The sequence below is a fragment of the Meleagris gallopavo genome, chromosome 11 (genome assembly GCF_905368555.1).
Source record: "Meleagris gallopavo chromosome 11, MGAL_WU_HG_1.1, whole genome shotgun sequence".
In the NCBI taxonomy this organism is placed as follows: Eukaryota; Metazoa; Chordata; class Aves; order Galliformes; family Phasianidae; genus Meleagris; species Meleagris gallopavo.
Window position 1 is genome coordinate 22,394,744 of NC_139414.1, and position 20,350 is coordinate 22,415,093.

Genomic DNA, 20,350 nt, shown 5'->3' on the forward strand with positions numbered 1-20,350 from the left:
GACAGAAGTCGCTCTGTTCCTCTTCCAACCTGGGCGGCGGTTTGCGCTGTGTTCGCTCAGCCTCGGGCGCTGACGGGGCGGAGCGGCGGCGGTGAGGCGGCCGTGCGATGCAAAGGCTGAAGCTCAGTCCGTGTACGTTACGCTTTCGCTCAGAACGGGATTTTTGCGCGGTTTCCACACGCAGAGGTAAGCTAACGCCGTTCCCGTGCGGTACGTAAAGGAACGCCCTCCGCCCGGGGGCGGCGCTGCGGGGCGGGGCGGCGGCCATGGCGGAGCGGCGCAGCGCAGCAGCCGAGGGCCTGGGCCGCCTCTCCGAGTGGGCGGACGCGCACCTCAGCCTCGTGCGGGTAACGGGGCGGCGGGGCCGGGAGCGGTGCCGGTGTCGGTGTCGCTGCGGCCCGGAGTGGCTGAACGTCGTTTCTATCTCATCTCCCCGCAGAGTCTCAGTGCCGGCGTGGCGGTGGCCGGGCTGCTGGTGCTGGCCAGGAGCGTGCGCCTGGTGAGTGCGGCGGGGCGGGGCTGCGGAGCGCCGGGACCCCCGTTCCCCCATTTCCCCCCCCAGCCGCGCAACAACGCCGGGCTCCCCAGTGCCGCCCCGGCTCCCCCGCGCTGCGCAGAGCCCCGTGGCGCTGCTCCCGCCGGAATGGCGCCCTCTGCCGGCACCGCCCTGCGCTGCTGCGGCGCTCGGGGCCATTTTCCCCGTCCCCCCTCAGCTCCAGTGCGTCGTGACCCGGCTCGCGTTCAGAGTAGCGAGGCCGGTGCTTGTTCTTGTATTCCCTATCGCCTTATTTCTGTATTTTATTTTTTTAATTATCGTCTTGTTTTCCGCGATTCCTTCTCTCCAGCTCCATCTCCACGTTGCACAGCCGTGTGTGTGGCCCAGGGACCAACATCTCTCATGTTTGTGCTTCAGCTGATGTAGAGTTGGTTCCTCGTGTCTTCTTCCACACCTCTGCAAGCAGAACGACTTTTCTAACAGTTCTCAGCATAAACCTGAATCTTCCCACACAGACCAGGCTGGTGGGATTTTTTTCAGTGCTGTTAAGACCAGATTTGAACCACTCCTGGTCTTTAGACTTTAGGTCTTAACAGTCTGTGTCACCACTGAGAGACCTCGTGCCCATGGAGGAGGTCGGGGGGAGCAGCTCAGGGCAGTCACTGCACGGCGGAGTGCTGTGGAGCTCTGCAGGAGCAGCTCCATTTATAGGAATCATAGAATGGCCTGGGTTGAAAAGGCCCACAGTGCTCATCAGTCCAACCCCCTGCTGTGTGCAGGTCACCAACCAGCAGACCAGGCTGCCCAGAGCCACATCCAGCCTGGCCTTGGATGCCTGCAGGGATGGGGCATCCACAGCCTCCTTGGGCAACCTGTTCCAGTGCCTCACCGCTTCTTCATCAGTTCTTCCCATCTGTGTGTCGACGATGTGTGTCAGTCCTCTGCAAAGGGTTTCCTGCAGTGAGAGCTCTGCAAGTTTATTAAGATTCTGAATTCTGAGCTCCGTGCCATCCCAGTGCATCTTTTCTCTCTGTCCTCTCACAGAGCAGCAGCTTTGTTCCTGTACTGCAGCTGTTAAGCTTTTGTCTCCCTGTGTGATCATATAACTCTCCTTTGAATCCCGTTATGAACAGAATGTAGTATCGAATTCAGTCATCTTGTGATCTTTGCATGGGTGCACACCTGCTTTTGTCCCTCTCCTATTTACTCCCTTATCAAAGGCTGTGTTGTTCCTTCTATCCTCCACTCTGCCTTTGTTGTTGCTGTGTCTGTTCTTTGCAGATGCCTTCAAACACTTCTTGGCTTCCTCTCCACCATTCTAGCACCATCCGGACCATTTCTAACCCCTCTTTTCCTGGTGAATCAAGTTGACTTCAACACGTATTGCTCAAACCCATCTGTTTCTGTTTCTCTCTAAGCTTTCGTGCCCGTGCCTCGTGTTGCATGCCCTGCAGAATGGGGAGCGTTCCTGAGTGTGGTGCTGTGTGTCTGCAGCTCATTGCTGTCTAACAAAAAGCAGTTCCTCTTGCTGTTTAACAGCACACCTGTGATTCACCAGATATTTGTAGAAGTTGGACTATTTGTAGAAGCTGGATTTGACTGTAACTGCTCTATGGTTGTCTTTTTTTTAACACTTTTTCTTCTTCCTGTCAACAGACAACAAAGTTTACAAATGCTTTGGATATACCTGCAGGGTTCATAGAAAAGAATGTGAAATTGCGAGGAAAAGTGCATCGTGTCACTGAGGAGGGTCTGGAAGTTGAGCACATTCCCATCAGCGTTCCTTTCATTACCTCAATACTGAGAAAATGTGAGTAAAAGTACGTGGAGAGAAAGGAAATGCACACAGAAGTAGGTCAAGAGTTTTTAAATCCTATTCTTGGAAGCAGGTGGGCATGAATCGATGGGATGTGAGGTGCTGTGTCTTTACAGAGATCAGTGCTGAGACAGAGGTGAAGTTGCAGTCTGGTTTTGCCCTTTGGTCTTCCCATACCGTACAGATGGGAAACTGAGGAATGGGAAGGAATGAGGAGAGCTCTGTAGGAAGAGCTTGCTGATACTTTCATAGCAGTAGCATCACTGCGATATATTTCTGGCAGCAAAACTCAAGTTCTGGGCAGTTCATTTGTTTGCATGGCTCCTCTCATTCCAGGGGGAAAAAACCCTAGAACTTATTTATTTTTTATAAAGTCTGTGGGAATAGACTTGTTAATGTAACAACAGCTGTGGCCGTGCGCAAAGCATGACGGCTAACTTGTCTGCTGTGTTTGGTAAAGGAGTGCTGTGTCTGTGCCCAGGGCAGTCCGAGGGTCTCTTGCTGGTGAGACTGGCCGGCGTGGAGCTGACCCCTGAGGGCACGGTGTGGCTGCAGAGAGAGCTGAAACCCCCGCAAGTCATCTGGTTCCAACTTCTCGGGAGGGAGCACTTGGCACTCGAGTGCCTTGTTTTAGTAAATAAGGTAAATGTGGTGGTAAGAACGACTTAAAACTGTGGGGTTTGACTGCGATCGTGCACTTATCTCAGTACGTAAGGATGTTATTAATGCCATTTCATTGAATCGTAGAATGGCCTGGGTTGAAAAGGACCACAGTGCTCATCTAGTTTCAACCTCCCTGCCACAGGCAGGGTCACCAACCAGCAGACCAGGCTGCCCAGAGCCACGTCCAGCTTGGGTTTATATTTACATGAATCTTAAGCAATGTACTTTTAAATCAGATTCTGAGATGACCATATCTATGGACCAACCTGGCTGCACTGTGCAGTTCTGGTGGGCTTAATGTTCAAGCCATGCAATGCCTTCTCATAGCTCTCTTGCACCATTTTAAAAATCAGCTGAATTTCGCTCAACTCGGTTAAATGTGTTAAAAAGCTTTGAAAGTTGAAAGTTTCTTTCTGCATGAGCATAGATTCAATGAGAAGTACAGTCTGTACTTCCAAGGCAACACACACATCTGCATGCGTGCATTCTGTAAGGGATAAGGGATGTGACATTCCCCATGCTGTTCTGTAGGGCCGATTTTCCAGCGTGTGCTTAAATGAAGAGGTCTTGAGAGAAGGGCTTGGAAGAGCAGCGAGCATAGAAGGACTGCAGCACGATTCTCACCTGTTCTGGGAGCTGCACAAAAGACTTCTCCGAGCAGAGCTGAAAGCCTTGAGGAAAAGTAAGGGGATATGGAAAGAAGAAAGCTTCTCTGAAAGGATTAGAGGTCATATAAGCAACAGTAAACTCATGTGGACATTGAAACGCTTTGTGAGCTGGTTGAGAAACTAAGTTTAAGGATGGGATGGGAGGCTGGACTAGAAGCAGGGCAGTTATCTGTGTTACGTGCTTGTGTAGAGTGTAAGTTAATGCTAACAAGTGCCAGAACTCGGGGTTCCTTGTCTGGAACAGAAAACCCGAGAACTACAAAGTGCTGTCTCATTTAATCTGTATGGGACTGAAGTGTAGTGACATTAGGCAGGACAAGAATGGAAGTGTTGTTAAGCTGAGCTGTTCCTCAGATCCTAAGTGAGATGTCCTGTTCCTGCTGGGTACCCCACAGCTGTGAGCAGCGGTGACGTTTTCCTGATGGCTCTAGAAATACCTACATCGGATGGACACAAACCTTTTGGAATTGGGAAAAGGGGACCAGAGCACACTGAGGACTTGTTTTGTTTTTCAAAGCGGTGTGAAGTTTACACCAGGTGTGTGTTTGTAAATATTCCCAGAATAAAGATTGAATTTCTTATGTTCATTGTGGCTTTTTATATACCAGACACCTGAGCTTTGTGTGTCGTCTCCCCCACTCCTCATTGTGTGAGTGAAGTACTTCATGCATTTTTTTCTCTGTGTGCATTCCTTAGGCAATGAGACACCAAAGAGAGCGATGTGGTCTGAAAAGCTTCATTATCCAAGCCCCGCTGGCTGGCTGCTCTGCCATCCTTCCTGTGCTGACTTCAGGGCAGAGCCGTGGCTCCTGGAAGCAGCTTTTCCTCAGCTAGGAATACACACAGTGGATGTTTATTCCTGGGTCCTCCCAAGGTTGTGCTTCTTGTCAAGCACAGCGCAGCTGTGTGTCTGTGTGAGTACCTGGGGTGGCTCTGCAGGCAGGTCTGATGGAGTGCAGTCAGCAGCAGTGTGTGCAGAAGCAACATCAGGAACTTGCATGGGGCAGACAGCCGGCTGCACAGCGTGGTGCACAGACACCAAAGCACTCGGTCACACAGACACAGCGCTTCTCAGGACTGGGGGTAGCTGGTCCTTTTTATCCATCCTTACCTGTAAGTTCTTCCACACGGAGCGCTCACAATGTGCGTACAGCTGCAATAAACACGAGATAATTCTACGGACTGCGTTTTGTTTGTTAGTGAGCTATATTCATCGCCAAGGTCCTCCTTAAGGCTGAGACCGAGAGCTGTGGAAAGGAAGGGCTCTGTCTTTGGGTTCGGATCTCTCGTTAATGGTGCTGGCTGTGTGCGGTCGATCCCACCAAGTGTTGTTGGTGCTCTTCCTTATCGGCCCGGGCTGAGCTGTGAAAACAAAACCAAAGCATCTCCTCCCCCTCAAGGAAAAAAAAAAAACAAAAACAAAAACAAAAGCACAACCGCCGAGGAAAGGAAACAGCTGTGGTTCGTGTGCGAGGAGCAGCGCAAAGGAGCCCAGTGCGGACGGGGCAGCGCCTCGGGAGACGCGTTACCGAGGGCGGCGCTCCCCGCAGCAGGTGCCGCCCGGGGGCGGCGGGGCCAGGCGGCTCTGCCCGCTGCCGGAGCTCCGGGAGGGGGGCGGCCGCGGGAGGGGCGTCGCGGGCGCACAATGGAGCAGGTTGAATGGGAGCGGGCTCGGGGCCGCCGCAACACCGGGGCTGGATCGCCGGGCGGCGCTGCGCCGCGGGGCCGGAGGGCGCTCCGCTCCGGGCCGGGGCGGCTCCGGGTTTGCCCTGAGCTCCGCGCCGGAGGGCGGGTCGGGCTGGGCAGGGCGGCGGCGCCGTGCGTTTGAACCGGAGAGCGAGCGGAGCCGAGCCGTGTGCGCGCGGACCTGAGCGAGCCGAGCGGGGCGGCCCCGCGAGGAGCGGCACGGCGGCCGGAGCTCCGCGCGCCTCCCGAGTCCAGGTGCGAGTTTGCGAGGGAACTTTTGGCGGCCGGGAGCTGGGGGCGGCCGGCACGGCGGGGGGGGACCGCGCCGCGACCGGCCCCGCGGGGAGCCGAGCCGGCGGGGTCACGGCGGGCGGCCGCACGGGAGCGGGACGCGGGCTGAGCGGCACGGCGTGCTGGGGCCGACAGCCGGGACGAACGGGCCGTCCCGGGGCCGCGCTCGGGTCGTTCGCAGCCGCGCCGTCCCAGGAGCTTCGGGTCCGGCGGAGCGAAAAGTGCCGTCGGAGCGAAGCGTTCTTGAGCTCCGGGGGGAGAGCCGGCCGCGTCCGACGGGGCGCTCTCGCTCTCGGGCCCTTTGTTTGAGGAGCGGCTGTGAGGTGCTTTTACGGGGCGCGTGGCCGCGAGCTGCGGGGGGAAAAACGGCCGGGGCACAGCGCGGGCAGAGCCGGGCTGGGCGCTGCGTGGGCACTGCGAGCCTGCAATCCGCCAACGAGAACCTTTTGTTGTTAAACCGATGCGTTTCTGTTCTGTAATTTCAGAAAGGGAGGTTGTTTCAGGGAAAGCACGTCTCCATCCACCGGTAAAACGATGCGATCGGTGAGAGCGGTGGGACGGCTTGGTTGCAGCCAACCTGCAGGTGCCTCCCGGCTTCCCCCGCCGCCCCGCAGCGCTGGGGTGGGCGCAGCTCCTCCGTGAACCGCCCGGCTCTGCTCGGAGGCTGCCTGGGGAATCGATTTAATGCCTCGGGCCTTTCATGCCGCCGTGACTTCGATCAGATGGTAAAGCCGGGGCCGCAGCCCCACGGGAGCTGTCTTTTATCCCCTCATTTTTATTGTGCTTAAGCAAGTCTGGAAGTTAAAAGGAAAAAATGTCTGAATTTTGCGGTCTGTTGGCAGGGCTGCCACAGAGCTGCTGTGTTCCTGGGACAGCTTCCCTGCCTGTGTCTTCAGACGAGGTCAGACTGCTGCGCGCCACTGCCTTGTAGGGCTTCACCAAAACTTCTTCTGAGTGTTTTGAATTCACTTGAGCACATTGAGACGAAGGTGCTCTAGGTTATGCTTCTGGGACGTGATTTGCTCAGGGACATGAGTTAGCCCAGGGTTGTTAGTTAGGATAGTATGGCTAGGTCACGTTGGACTCCATGATCTTTAAGGTCTTTTCCAACCTGAGTGATTCTGTGATTCTATGTTGGTGTTTTCCTCTTGGTGTGATAGGATGCAGAGCACGTTCTGAGCAATTATCCATTTATAAACAGGGAGAATGGCTATTTATGAGGGTGGATAGTGATAGGACAAGGGGGAATGGTTTTAAACTGAGACAGGTAAGGTTTAGGTTGGATATTAGGAGGAAGTTTTTCACACAGGAGGTGGTGAAGCACTGGGACAGGTTGCCCAAGGAGGCTGTGGATGCCCCATCCCTGCAGGCATTCAAGGCCAGGCTGGATGTGGCTCTGGGCAGCCTGGGCTGCTGGTTGATGACCTGCACACAGCAGGGGGTTGGAACTGGATGAGAACTGTGGACCTTTGCAACCCAGGCCATTCTGTGATCCTGACCACTGCACTAGAGCATGAAAGCTGCCAACCAGCAAAGTGCAGTTCCCTGGGGCAGCAGGGCTGAGCAGTGCCCGGGGATTCATTCATTGCCTTGTGCCACGAGGTTGGAGCTGTGCTTGGGATAAATCTGTCTGTGCTTCCCAGGCCACGAGCAGGAGGTGCTTCCACTGCAGTGCTGCTGAGGTTGGCTGGCGTTGGTGCAGGCTGACCAAATTGCCAGGAAGTGTGTGTGTGCACTTTGTTTGTTTTAGAAAACTGCTCTTGCTCTCTGTACCAAGGGTGGTTTCCTTGTTCCAGTCTCCGCAGACACTGAGGTCGTTACCATTACTCCAGAGCCTGCTCTCTGCTTTCCCAGGGCCCCGATATGTGTGGCCTTTTTTAGGTCATCTGGCTTTACAGAAGCTCCATTTTGTTGTGCCTGGTAGATGAGTGATGTGAATGCATCTGGGAGGTGGGAGGGCACCACAGGGGATCGGAAGGTGGGAGGAAATAGCCAGCACTGCAAATAGCCACTAACAGAGCCTTCTCCAGAAGCAGTGGAAATATTGGGGTGTGGAGAAGAGGTGGGCAGAGTATTGAGAGCGTTCTGGGGGCAGACACCTGTTGCAGTGCTAGGAAAAGCTGGGGACAAAACACTGAGGATGCAACACATGCTCTGCTGGGTGCGAGGCCACGGGTGAGTACTGCAAAACCACTTCAGTTGTGTTTGGCCACATGCGTTAACACAGCGTATGGTTCCTGGCAAGAGGCGTCCCTGTGAGTCTCTCCAACCTGAAATAACTGAAGGCTGCTTGCAAGAAGTTTCAGGTGGAGGCAATCTGCCATGTGAAGGAACACATGCACCATGACAGGCTTGATTTATTGGAATTGGCACAAAGTTCACATAGCCCTGCACATCAGGCACGGCCAAGCGTGTCACTGAGTGGGGTGTAGGATGTGCCGGCTGTCTGCTCGGGTTTGAAGCAGGCATTGCTGAGCTCATGGGAGCGTGCTTCCTGTGTTCTGTGCTCAGTGTGAGTTCCAGCAGTGGCAGCAAATTTGGTAGTGCACCTGTAGGCAAAAATGGAAGAATATTTGCAGTTGCCAGCGTTAGCAATTGATGACGAATGCAGAAGCTCTTGTGGAGGTAGCAGCCTTCATCCCTGCTCCTTTTGGGTCTGCATCTCAGTTGGTGAGAAGCCCAGCATCATGTAAGATGCAAATAATCTGCCCATGGCTGCCTGCGTTGGCATAAGCCCTTCCCAGGCATCTTATTTTTATCTTTGTATTTTATCAAATAGTTTGAATTATTCTGTGTGCTGCCAGAGCTTCATAGATTGTAGTAATAGCTGGAGCAGCAGTTGAAACGGAATATTTCCCATTTCAAATAATAGTCTATTATGTTACCAGCAGGTCTGAAAATGACTTGTCTGAATTACCATCCTTGCTCTGAGAGGTGGGTGCTCCCGGATGTTGTGCTGGCTGCTGCCTGCCTTCTGCAGGGTGTGCCAGCTGGTCTGCAGAGGAGGAGTCCTCAAGGGACTTCCCTTAGGGGGAAGAAACGTGTACCTCCAATTCCAGAAACATTATTTTCCCAAGTCATGCTAGGTAAGAACAAAGTAAGCTTACGCTTCATGTTTGCTGTTGTGACTTTGCGTCTTCAGAGCGTCATTTTGCTGATGGGATGGGATGTGAAATCTGTGTCAGATGTTTTCACAAGCTCTTAAATACGTGTCATTAACAGCTGGTTGGTGAATTTCTTGCTGTGTTGAGTCTCTGCAAACATCTCCTTTCTCTTGTCTTTTGTATTTCACACTTCAGGCAGAGGTGCTCGCAGTGAGGTGGTGCTCACCAGATCTGTGGCTGAAAGCAGAGCTCAATGGGCTCCTGACAGACCAGTGGTTCGCCCCGCTCACAGCAGCACCCCCAGACTGAGCAGTGGGAATTATTCTGGGCTTCAAGTGGTGCTGCAGTTCCCTGGAATCCTTGGGAATGTGTCTCCATGTTTCACACAGGTCGGTTTATACCTGGAGAACTGGGGCATGAGCAAGGTATCCCTGGGAGCCTGTGAACTGCTGCCTGGGGCCAATCATTTCTCCGTGCTTTGGGGCTGTTGGTATTGCTGTGGGTGGCTCTTAGAGCTGCCAGTCCTGGGCGTGCTGTGTTTTCCTCTGCCTGCTCCCAAGGGAGTGCTGCTTTTATCCCATAGAAGAAACTGGAGAATGTGTAGAAGAGTCTTCAGGATGTGCTGCAGGTGGTGCACTGAAACAGCCAGTGGGGCAAAGCGAGTTCTGTCCGTGCAGATGAAAATCTCCAGCATAGACTTGCGTTCAGCATTCACGATTTGAAAACGTATGTGCAGCAGAACCAAGAAATGATTTGGATTAGTGGCTCAGGGTGCACGGAGCTGGCAAAAACAGCTGGAAGGTGTGCTGGAAAGCCACATAAGGCAAACAGCCCTACATGCTCACTCGTGTTTATCAGCTCTGCCTGGTGGGATGAGTGATGCTGAGCGCAGGGTGTGCGAGGTAGGTGTCCTTTGGAGCAGCGCCTGCTGAGCGATGGAGGCAGCAGCGTGCTGCACTCCTGGAAACAATTCCTCCACAGGAGGAAAACAAATTCCTCTTAGGCCGCTTGAGGAATGGGGAGCAAATGCTAATTCCCTTTCAGGGTCTGTTGCCATGGGGAATCGGTTCAAATCCTTTCTAATGCCGTCCTCAGCAGCAAGTTGTGCTGACACATGCTTTTCATGACTCCCCAGAAAGAGCAGAGGAATGACTTGAAACAAAAGCTCCGCCAGAATTAATGGCCAAGGAAGGTTAAGGCTTGCTGTTTGCTAACGTGGGCTGGGCAGATAAGGAAGCTGCTCGTTGCATGGCCCAGTGCAGCCTGGTTGGCCTCTGGCCGCCATCCCATGTGCTTGCAGGGCAGGAATGGTGCAGGGCAACTTGCGTTGCACAGGGAGATCCCTTCTTCCTCTGGGAACTTTTCTAGGGGAATGCAATAAGAAAAGGATCAGATATTGGATGATTTTTCCTTCTATTACTGATTATCTTTTTTTCATGCTAAATACTCCCTGTTGAAAAGGGATTGTCACTTTGGGGATATTTTTTGATCTTTCTGTTTCTACTACAAGATACTTTACATTCTAGGAAGCACTCTCATATAGTGTGGGTAGTTGAAAAAGAAAAAAAGGCTTAGTAAGGTAGGTGAGAATGCTTTTCTTTGTGATAGCAATGCCAATTTTGTAGGCAAAATTGCTTTTTTGCAACAGCATTGAATTTTTAACCTGCCGTTGCTAGCATGCCTTGCCTAGTTCTGCACTTGCCCTGGATCTGTGATAGCAGTAACATTTCTGCACGCTATTTTGAATAAGTGAAGATATTTGATGCTGATTACAGTGGAGATTTGCACTGATGATGTGTGGAACCCTTAAAGCCTGTGGTTGTATGGCAGTTAAGTCTCAATCTGCCTGAACTCAGACCAGCTTAAATGCTTAGCAATATTTGGGTGACTGTTAGTGTCTCAGTGAAATGAAAAGCCCAGGACTGCAGACGTGTGGGTACCCTATGAAATACTGTCATATTAGGGTTTTGTAATCTTTTTGGATTCCATTTTCTGGCCTGGTGATGGCGAGGCTTTTCGTCTAATGGCTACTTTGTTTTGGAGATACCGATTAAGTACGGTCTATGCTGCGCAGCATCTGGTTTATGTGTGCAAGTTTGAAGGTTATTTCACCAGAAGAGCTGATTTTTACAAAGTGAAAAAACATGGAACAGTAGCTACTTCTCTCCTGTCCCAGTATAAAACCTTCCTTGCAGGGAGTTGCACCAGATGACCTTCAAAGGTCCCTTCCAACTCAAACCATTCGGTGGTTCTATGATGTGCGTTGATGGCTGATGATAAGCAGATGTGCGAGGAAACCTGCAGGCTATTGGAACCTGTTCCAGAGAAAGAAAGATGGAGATGGCAAAAGCATGAGTTTTCCCGGTTGCAAAGCAAACTAAACTGCAGACGATTTCACTCTGTCTCTTCGGTATCTGCTATTTCAAAATATGAATGTAGCAGAAGGCTGAGTTCCTGGATTAGTGCAGGTAAGCCGGGATAAGTGTCCTGTCTTCTCTGCTTGCTGCTGCAGTGAGTGTGCCACACTGCTGAGAAAAGCCTTCAGAAATGCTATGGGGCTTGGTCTGAAATGTGCTTTTTTGTTCCCAAGATATTCAAGGAAATCTTTTGCTTACTCTCAAGCTTAAGGTAAATCTGTTATGCTCTCTGTTTTAGCAATCCATGTAGGCCTGTGAAGCTAACTTGGCACTTGAGTGCCTTGGTGTTCAATGAGGAAAGTTCAAGGCGTTACTTCCACTCTGATGAGGTGTTTATTTTTCCAGTTTGCAATACCTGGAAGCTAACTGGGTGTGTGTGATGGAAGTCAGCAGAGGTTGGGGTGTGATCCCAGCTGCCAGATGGAGAGCCAGTGTGTGCCTGGGAGGTGCTACAGGCAGAGGGCCTGGTGCCCTCCCACGCAGATGGCAGGAGCTGCCTGTCTATGGCCACATCTGGAGCTCATGCAGAATTATTGCCAGTAACGTGCTTAGTGTGTCCTTTGTTTGGTTCTACGTTTCTCTTCATTTCTAACCTGCTTTTTTCCTTGTCTCTGTTATGCTTTTACTTTATGTCTCTTGTAGCTTCCAGAATCCCTGCGCTATTTTCATTGTAAAATTTATCACCAGTGGTATTTGAAATGAGTGCAGGTATCGAAAATCTGGAGCTTCTCTGCACTGCTTTCTGGACTTCCCTTTTCTGTTGCGGATGGAATTGCCAGTCACAATGGGTTTCTATATTTCAACTATGCAGAACTTCTTATAGAATATTTATTTTTCCCACACACCATTCTGTGCTAGAGAAAGGAATCCCTTCTTTAAGAATGATTCTTTCAAAACCAGTTGGCTGGGAAGGCAGTGCAATGTGAGCTTGGAAACTGGTTCTGTGGCTTTGGCACTGGGAGGTTCTGGTGGGCTGCACCATTCGCTGTTGGCGGGGAACCATTTGTGCTATCAGACTGATTTAATGTTATCTGTCAGAGTGCTTCAGGAGCAGGAAGGGGAGAGGGCAGGTGAGACAAGAGGGGATTCGCAGTCTCTCCGCCCTGTATATTGCTGGCTTAACTACCAACTCATCTGTCTGAGTGTTCTGAGAGCTGTGCACAGGACGAGGGAGTTCCCAGGTGCTAAATGGACGTGTGGGAGCAGGGCTTAGAGGGTGCTGCCTTGTTGGTGTCCAGCCTGTGCAGCAAGAAGCATCTGTTACAGCGCACACAGAGCAGCCTCTGCCTTCAGAAGTATCTTGTATGTTTGGCTCCACGAATTCTAGAATCCATTTCATAAAATATTTTCAGGAAACTTTCCTTGGAAGGAGTTTCCCCTGCTATCATGATGATAACAATAGTCTCATTTGTTCATCTCATCCCCATGTATCCACACAGACCTGTTTCTTTGTGCGCATGTATGCATGCACGCACATAACTTGAACTTATTTTTTTTCTATCAAACTAGAGCAAGATCGGTTTACTTTCAGTAATAACTGCCCGGATCCCAGCTTCGAAATTCTGCCTTCATCCCCAGCTGCTGGGAGAACCTTTGTTGTAGGCAGCAGCACGGTGTGGGAGGACCCGCTGTGCTCTGAACAAGGGCCTATTGTGTGAGCTGAGACGGAGGGGAGGGGGCTGCAGGTTCCCTTCAGAGTTCTGTGGGGGAGCTGAGCGAGAGATGCGATCTCTCTTTATTTGTGTAAATTCCAACTGATAAATACTTGAGACGATTTTTGTAGCTAAAACATAGCGATGCTTGTCTTTCCAATACCTGAAGGAAAAAACCTGGCGGTAGGCTGGGTAGCAGTGATAATGTTATTTCTGCGCCGTTAAGGTAACTGTCAGCTTGTGCCTTACTAATTAACAGCGGAAGAGTGACCGTAGTTGTGGCAAGCTACAATGAAAGCTCATGGCCTGGTAGGGCAAAAGTCCAGGAAGTGCACAAGTCTGGTGGAGATGTAATGGCTGTAACTGCATAGTGGGCCCAGTTCCAGTAAAACAGGCCTTTAGTTTGAACAGTACGTGGTCCTTACCCTAAACTTAGACTGTAATGGAGACGGATGGGCCGGGTGGAGGTGGGAGGGAGATGAGGTGGGTGACTGAAGCAGACCAGGGCTGGTGTGGCTGCTGGGCCGAGCCTTGGCCAGACAGCAGAGGGGGATCCAGTGAAAGGATGCGTCTGAACAGCAGGCTGAGGAATCTGCGGTTAATTTTAATACAAAAGAAATATGAAATGCTGATTTGTTGAGTTGTAACCACAACTGTGCAGTGAGCCCTGCTGGGTGGGATGGGGCTCTGCGAGGCCCAGCTTACAGAACAAAAGGCTGAATTGTCTGAGTGGAAGTTGGGTGAACTGAGTCGAACACAGCCTCGTCTTGAGTTATAGCCACCAGCTTATTAATGAGTTAACTTACACTGTTTTGGTCTCTGAACATAACTGTTCTGATTGTTGCCATTGTCCCGGGTTGTGGCAGTGGAACAGCAGAGCAGCTCGTGGTGGAAGCTTTCCCAGGGACTGGATTGGGATTGTTTCCCACCTCATTGTTAGCGCTTGGCCTCAGCTGCTCGCGCTCCCTTGCTTGGCTGGGCTTTGCCTCATGTTGGCATGGTGTGCTTGTCCGTTTTAACTGCCTGATACATACTGCTGCCTGGGTCTGGGGAACGCTGGCCGTCAGGGGGCTCGGACCAACAGAGCTTTGGGGCTCGTGGCCAGAAACATTGCTGTCTGCTCCAGGTATTGTGTGGGAGCATCTGCAGCCAATTACCCATGCGTTCCCATGTCCTTGTCCCTGCTGGAGGCAGCACAGCCATCCTGTGGCAGTGCTGGGAGCCTTGGCCTTGGTGGGCTGGGGCCAGCACGGACCTGTGTGGGAAGGGATTGGTGCTTGGCTGCCCCATTCTACTGGGGTTCTCAGTTTGGTTCTTGTGATGGGGGTAAAACAAAGTAAGGAGATGGTAAAGCAGATTGATGGTTCATCAGCTGCATCGGTGCAACATGGAACTGGTAAGTGGGACTCTGAGCCGAGAGCATCTCTTTGCTGCGTAAATCTGGGGTCCTGGGGCTGAAGGATATAAATTTCACGTAGCTGATGTGACCAGATCTCCTCAAAAGTGCTGCCCATGCTGCTGTCCCTGGAAGAGTCCGTCTTCAGCTCCATGGGTGAACATCCCCCAGTGTTTTGATTCCTTTGATTCATTTTATTTATGTGGAAGTTTAGCTGGGGATAATACATATTGTTTTATGGTGTTGTTGGATGTGCTAGTAGTTGGTAAATGTGGGACAGCATCATTAAATAGATCCAATTGATCCTTTCTCGTGGCCATGTGGTGGCCTGCAGGGCTGTGGGGCTGGATGAAGCAGCTGGCTGCTCTGGGGCTGGGCAGCTCTGTGCTGGTGGGAGCTGCCCCATGGGGTCCAGCTGGTTGCTTGGGCTCTGTCTGCACCTGTCCTTTCCTGTGTGTCCCTGGAGGTGGGCTGGTGTGTTTGGAGAGTGAAGGGTTGCATTTGCTGGAGTACTTTGAGGGTAATGAACGATTTGGCATAAAGGGCTTCAATAAGTTCTCCTTTGCAGTTCCAGCAGTTATGCATTGCTTGTAAATGAACTATTACTCATTCTGTTTCTTTTTGTAGGGTGGCTGTCTTTGGTGAGCAGAAGGTCTCAGGATGAGTTACTGGAGCCTGGATAAGAAAAGCTGTCTGCAATACTGCAGACACTTCTTGGCGGACAACGGCGTGTTTCATGGTAAGCAGCAAGCTGTATTGTTGCTTTCTTTTTCCTGCTGAATCCAATGCACAGCGCAGCTGTGGGCTGCAGGGCAGCTGCAGCTCAGCCTCATGGCTGAGGTTCTGCTGGACAGCACTGCACAAGAGATGTGTGCGTGTCCCCAGGAATTAACATGTTGCTCCTGACTCCTACAAGAGGTGTTGATAAAGCTAAAAGGGGTGACAGAGGCTTTTAAGGATTGGCTTGTTGTCAGCGTGCTTTCGGAGCCTTCTGATCCTGTAGCTTCTGGCACAGGGCAGTGGTAAAACAGGAGGGATGAGTGCCTTTACTAGCTTCTTGCATGGAGTGATCTTGACTATACCACTGGGAAATTAAGAAAGAAAATCTCATGTGAACTCTGTGTGGGAAAAGTACAATCTGTTAGCAGGGTCAGTACTGTTATTCAACCCCTTGTGACTTGCTGACAATTGAGTGTTTGGCTGCATGTGCATGTGCCCACCTCTAACGTCTATTAATTCTATCTTAAGTAGTTTTCATGACTTCTAAAAAAACTGCTATTATATTTTCATATTCTGACATTGGGATCATGGCTCTTCAGGGAGCAAGTGTGCAGAACTGTTGATTAGCTTATTTTTCTACATTTATGCATGCTAATATTCTGTAATGGTTAAATGAAAGACGAGACATGGTTAGCAAATAGCTGATTTTGTCTTAGTAGTTCTGAAAGTAGTTTTTCATACTTAAACCAATTATCTTTTCCTCTTCTCTCAGAAATACAAACCCTTTGTTTAAATTGCATTTCCATAACTGTAATTAATTCTCTCTCTGTTTCTAATTTTATCGTCTGGCCTCTCCACCTCTTTCTTTTCAGACTTTGATGTCAAAGGGACTTGACCGCTGCTGGTTGGGTGTCATGTCCATTCAGTCTTGCTCTTTCATTCAGAGGAGTGGACTAATTCAGTTGTATTGGGCTTGCCTGGGAGGTTCACATTTCAGTGTCGTGATTATTTTCTGTAACCGAATCTTTAATCTGGAAGAACTGTTGCACCTCATTTGTGAAGTAGACATAGAAATATCCCACTGCATTTGCTGATGTTCTAAAAGGCTTGGGGTTATCTTTCTCCATAGAGCCTTCAGAACTGGAAGCATCCACAGAGACACCCAGTACAAAAGCTTGCTGCTCATCCTTGTTCATTGTCGTTTTCCCTCCATATCCGTCAGGGACTTGCATTGCTTTGAGAATGTAAATATGTGGTGTTAAAGTTGTTCACTTCCAACTGAGGTGTTTCAGCACAGGAAACTTGTGGGCTGCCCAAATGAGAATGCCAAAGCTCTATGTTAATTAGAAGTAGTTTAAACATCTTTTTCAGGGAACAAACAAATAACAAAACAAATAAAAAAAACAACCACATCCCAAAGCAACCACAAAAATCTTTAAGCAGAAACACCCAAATGAGACCACAGCCCTGCATGCATAACCTGTTAGAGCACACAGTGCCTCTAAAGAAATGTCAGAATACCTCACTTGGAGGATGAGCAGTGCACCTGTCAGCTCATGTTGGAGGCCTCTGGCTGCAAGCATAGATGTGGTGGGGGATGAAGTGTGAGATGTGGCAAATAGCAGGACAGCACCTTGCTCATCATGCATTAGCTGGAGACCTGGAGACAAATGCACCTTTGAATCTTGTGGAGTAAAAAAGTGTAAGTGCTCTTAGGACAAGGCATTAGTGCTGCAAGGCCCAGCCTAATGCAGTTCTGATCAGTACTCTTTAAGCAAGTGTAGCTCAGGAGCACGCAGAGAAAATGTCTGCGGATGTGCTCAGGAAAATCACCTGTAAGAGGAGTCAAGATTCATCTGGTTTGTATGGCTGACTATAAATACACTTGCGAGTGGTAAACGTGGGAAAGAAGCAGCTTATTGGAACTGATAGGAAAAGTTCAAATTGAAACATTGAGGACTGTATTGAAAATTGTCCATAGGTATATAAACAGATGCAGGGAAAAACTAACTTTCTTTGAGGTGGAGGCCAGAAAGTTTTGATCATGGTTACAAGTGCCCTGACTGTGCCCCTGCTCTGAAGCTGCAAATATGATTAGTAGCAGCAAGCAATATTCTGGCAAATGTAAATATGGACTGGAGGAGTGTTGAAGTGGTGCCAGGTCAGTTCCTGTGTAGCAAACAGCAAATGCTAACAGGACTGCTTCCATTCCCTTCTGGGAAATGCTGCTGTACTCACATCGTGCTGCTCACTGCTGTATTGTAATTGTGCTTTGAGGCTCATGCATGTTTGTAGGCAAGGAGAAACTATTGATACATGGCTGTGTGCTTTACCACAGGGCTTTAGCAGTTTGTGTGTGAGTAATGACTGAACATTCGTATACGTAATGCTCCAGCACTATCTGCATCTAAATTGCCTAAGGATTTCTCATCATTTCTAAATTTTATTGGGGGAAGCTGCTAATCACTTCCAACGTTTGTGGGATGCTAAAATTCTTGTCTGTTTGTCTGAAATTTTTTGTTACAGAAATGGAAGTTGCTGCTGTGCCTTGTACTCTAGGGAGTCTCATCTGCCTAGAAGCAAAAATGTCAGTTTTCTTCAGTAACAGCACTGTGTGCACACAGAATAACAAACTGAAGACAGATCTGGGTTTAAGCTATTTTAGCAGTTTCTGTAGAATAGAGAAAGAGAGGCTCTTACAATGTTGAGAGTAGCCTAAAGGACTTGGTGAGCCTACTTTCTTTTCCTTCCTGTTGCAGAGAGTGCCTAAATACAAAGTACATCATACCTCTAGGCTCAGAAGATTTGTTTTTTTTTCTTGGGGCTTTCATGCTGTAAAACCATATTTGATTTGTTTTCTGGCAATAACAATATAGGACCGGCTGTGTTGTCAGACCAAACTTCCATCTATTTTGCTAGCAAATATTTGGGGCTAAAAGTATAAAGGAAGACAGAGATATACCAAAGCCTCCTATGCACTCCCAGCACCTGCCAGTCAGTGATGTAAGTGCTTTCTCAGCCAGAAGCTGCGTCTGAATCTTTGCATTTATTACTTTCTCATCTCATAACTTCTGAAGGTTTTTTTAAATTCATTTCTTTTTGCCACCCGTGGGAGCGAACTCCAAAGCTTATTTTTGTCATCGTAAACCTGCTTGAAGGAAACAGTCATTGCCACGTTCAGGCTGTAAGCAGTGGGGAAGGCTTGGTTGCTCATTCTCTTCCCCTGGAAGGACACTGGCTGGCTGGATGGGAGCTAGGGTCAGGCTTGTAAGTCAGTACACTCTTACATCGTGTTCGGTGTATCTGCAGCTTTGAATGCCTGCCTTCCAACATCTCACTGAGGAAATGAGTGGGGAGTGTTGTGATGATAATGCTTTCTTCTACTCCAGGAAAGAGAAAACAGCAAAATGGCAATTTTGGTCTAGACCTCGATACTAGGTCGTGATCTGCTGAAGTTTGGCTTTGGTATAGCAGTACTCCCATTTCCTTCCAGTGACTCTTCAAGATGAGCCACTCAAACACGTAGTTCATGCTGGCATGAAACAAAGAGTACTTTCCAGCAGTAATTTTGCCATCTGCTGTTGTGCAGCGAATGGCCCCATCCCGGTCATCCTTGCAAAGGAGATTATTGAACGTTGACCTGGATTCTTCTGCACTCTTAGTCTGTTGTTTCAGGAATGTCCAGCTCATCTTTCACAGGGTTCTTCCAGATCGCCTACCTGAACGCATCTGAAGTTGAGCTGGGGAGAATGACCTGGGACAAGGAAACAGCTTATCTTGAGAGGGCATCTCAGTGATTTCCCAAATGCAATGAATGCAGTTGTGCACTGCTTTTATTAGGTGAACACCTACTGCTGTTGCACAACCAGTTTTGGGCAGCATCTCGAGAGATTGCTTGTGGCAGGTGTTATTGCAGTGCTTTTCCTTTCGTTTCAGTCTGAAGAGCTGAGCTTTTATGCAGGTTCTCAAAGGATTTTCTTTCTTTAGTTATCTTTAACTTTTGTGTTCAATGAACGGGAAGATAAAATACATTATGTTCTATATAGTAAAATGGTCTGTTTATTAGAGCTCAAATTTGGGGGGAGTGATGTGGGTGAGTGATATTGCAGAATTGTATGTATATGTTTAGCTTTGTGTTTGCTGATGGGCAATGCTTTATAATTAGCTCTGCAGAAAACTCATTCAAGCCCTATGCTTGAGGCTACAGTGCTAAAGATATCAGATGTAGACTGCAGAATTTTGCTCTTACATCTTTACAGTCATCTTCAATTTAAGTTTTGTAATGATGCTTGGGAAAGAAGAAGCTAGTAGTCAGTAATTCATATTTTATATTCTCATTATATAGTAAAATATACACAGTTCCTTCTTTAAAGCAGACACACGTAACTGAAAATGCATATAAAAACGTATTAAAAACTAAATTTAAAAATAAGTTAGAAAACAATTTAAAATAACCATCCTAAAACATGAAGAAACCACCTCTCCGTGCTTTGTTTAATGTGCAGCTGCCTTTAAGAGCTGTCCGTGCACCTGCAGTGAAAGGAGCAGCTCCATTTGTCTCAAGGGCTCTGTCTCAAGGTGGTGTCAGACAGCTAACTTTTCACGTTGTGTTTTTCCCCTCCCCTATCTAGCTCAGCTCACCAAAGAGCGGTGTCTTCATTAATGACAAAGAAGGAAAGTTGATAAAAGCTTTAATCTGATAAAAATGATGAGTTGTTTGTGCAGATAACATAAAATTTTATTTAAGCCTAGCTGAATTTTTGGAAGATTGTATTACAGTTTAGGTCTAAGATTAAATTTGTGTGATGAATATGAAGCTGTGTTTATCATCTTAGTTCATTATCTACTTGCTGGAAGAGGTAGAAGTTCTCTAATCAGCCTTTCTTTCTCTGTAGCAGAATTAGCCTTTTTACCACTTTCCAGCAATTTTGACGTTGAAAAAGGAAAAACCGATGAGCCAGAAAACTAATATTCTTCTGATGTCGTAGTTTCTAAACCTAATTGTTGAAACATTCTCGTTTATTGGAAAATTAATATTTGGCAGTAGAACTTGGACTGCGAGCTGTAGTCCAAGGGTGTTGAGCCCCGTGGGACTGTGCCATCTCCAGCCACCCAATGCACAACTGCACGTGTGGGGCCACGCTCTTACCCTGGACTTGCTGCTTTGGGTTTGGTGTGCAGCCTTCAGGCGTTTATGTCATCTGAGGCTGGAGCTGCGTGGAAGGGAAGAATTAACTATCTGCAGGTATTAAGTGAAAGCTTTAAATCTCCCTTCTTAAAGAGATGGTGGGGACAGAGCTTTGGCACTGCCCGCCTTGTACCTCAGGGTACTTGCTGTCTCACCTCAAAATTTCTGTGGTTTAATGATAGAGCTTTGAATGGCGAATGAAGAAAACTAGAAAATAATATTAGACTAGGGGAGATGGGTTTTGACTGAATGA

The 20,350-nt window shown here is 49.0% G+C and overlaps 2 protein-coding genes across 8 annotated transcripts in view; both read left to right on the plus strand.

The window, feature by feature from the left end:
* Positions 1-195: 195 nt before the first annotated feature.
* MISO1 (mitochondrial inner membrane subdomain organizer 1) lies at positions 196-4,890 on the plus strand. 7 transcript variants are annotated; one of them, XM_085233303.1, is made up of 6 exons: positions 196-347; positions 440-499; positions 2,153-2,306; positions 2,794-2,954; positions 3,507-3,657; positions 4,340-4,890. In XM_085233303.1, exons 1-6 carry the CDS (start codon positions 267-269, stop codon positions 4,873-4,875), a joined length of 1,143 nt encoding a protein of 380 aa, XP_085089429.1. In that variant the 5' UTR covers positions 196-266; the 3' UTR covers positions 4,876-4,890. The 7 variants fall into 7 exon arrangements, with proteins under 7 accessions (XP_085089429.1, XP_085089434.1, XP_085089432.1 ...); XM_085233306.1 differs by lacking the exons at positions 196-347; positions 440-499 and adding exons at positions 922-1,467; positions 4,039-4,180 and having other exon boundaries at positions 4,340-4,486; XM_085233308.1 differs by lacking the exon at positions 4,340-4,890 and having other exon boundaries at positions 3,507-4,230.
* Positions 4,891-5,325: 435 nt separating this feature from the next.
* Positions 5,326-20,350, plus strand: part of PLCH1 (phospholipase C eta 1) — a 62,860-nt gene continuing 47,835 nt past the window's right edge. Inside the window, 2 exon segments of the mRNA XM_085233298.1 lie at positions 5,326-5,584; positions 14,817-14,928. Coding sequence (XP_085089424.1) covers positions 14,850-14,928 — 79 coding nt within the window. The 5' untranslated portion in view covers positions 5,326-5,584; positions 14,817-14,849.

Coding starts and splice junctions, on each gene's coding strand:
- MISO1 (XM_085233301.1), top strand. CDS start 1,123: ATGGAGGAGGTCGGGGGGAGCAGCTCAGGGCAGTCACTGCACGGCGGA. Junction 2,307..2,793: donor TACCTCAATACTGAGAAAAT/GTGAGTAAAAGT, acceptor GTCTGTGCCCAG/GGCAGTCCGAGGGTCTCTTG. Junction 2,955..3,506: donor GCCTTGTTTTAGTAAATAAG/GTAAATGTGGTG, acceptor GCTGTTCTGTAG/GGCCGATTTTCCAGCGTGTG.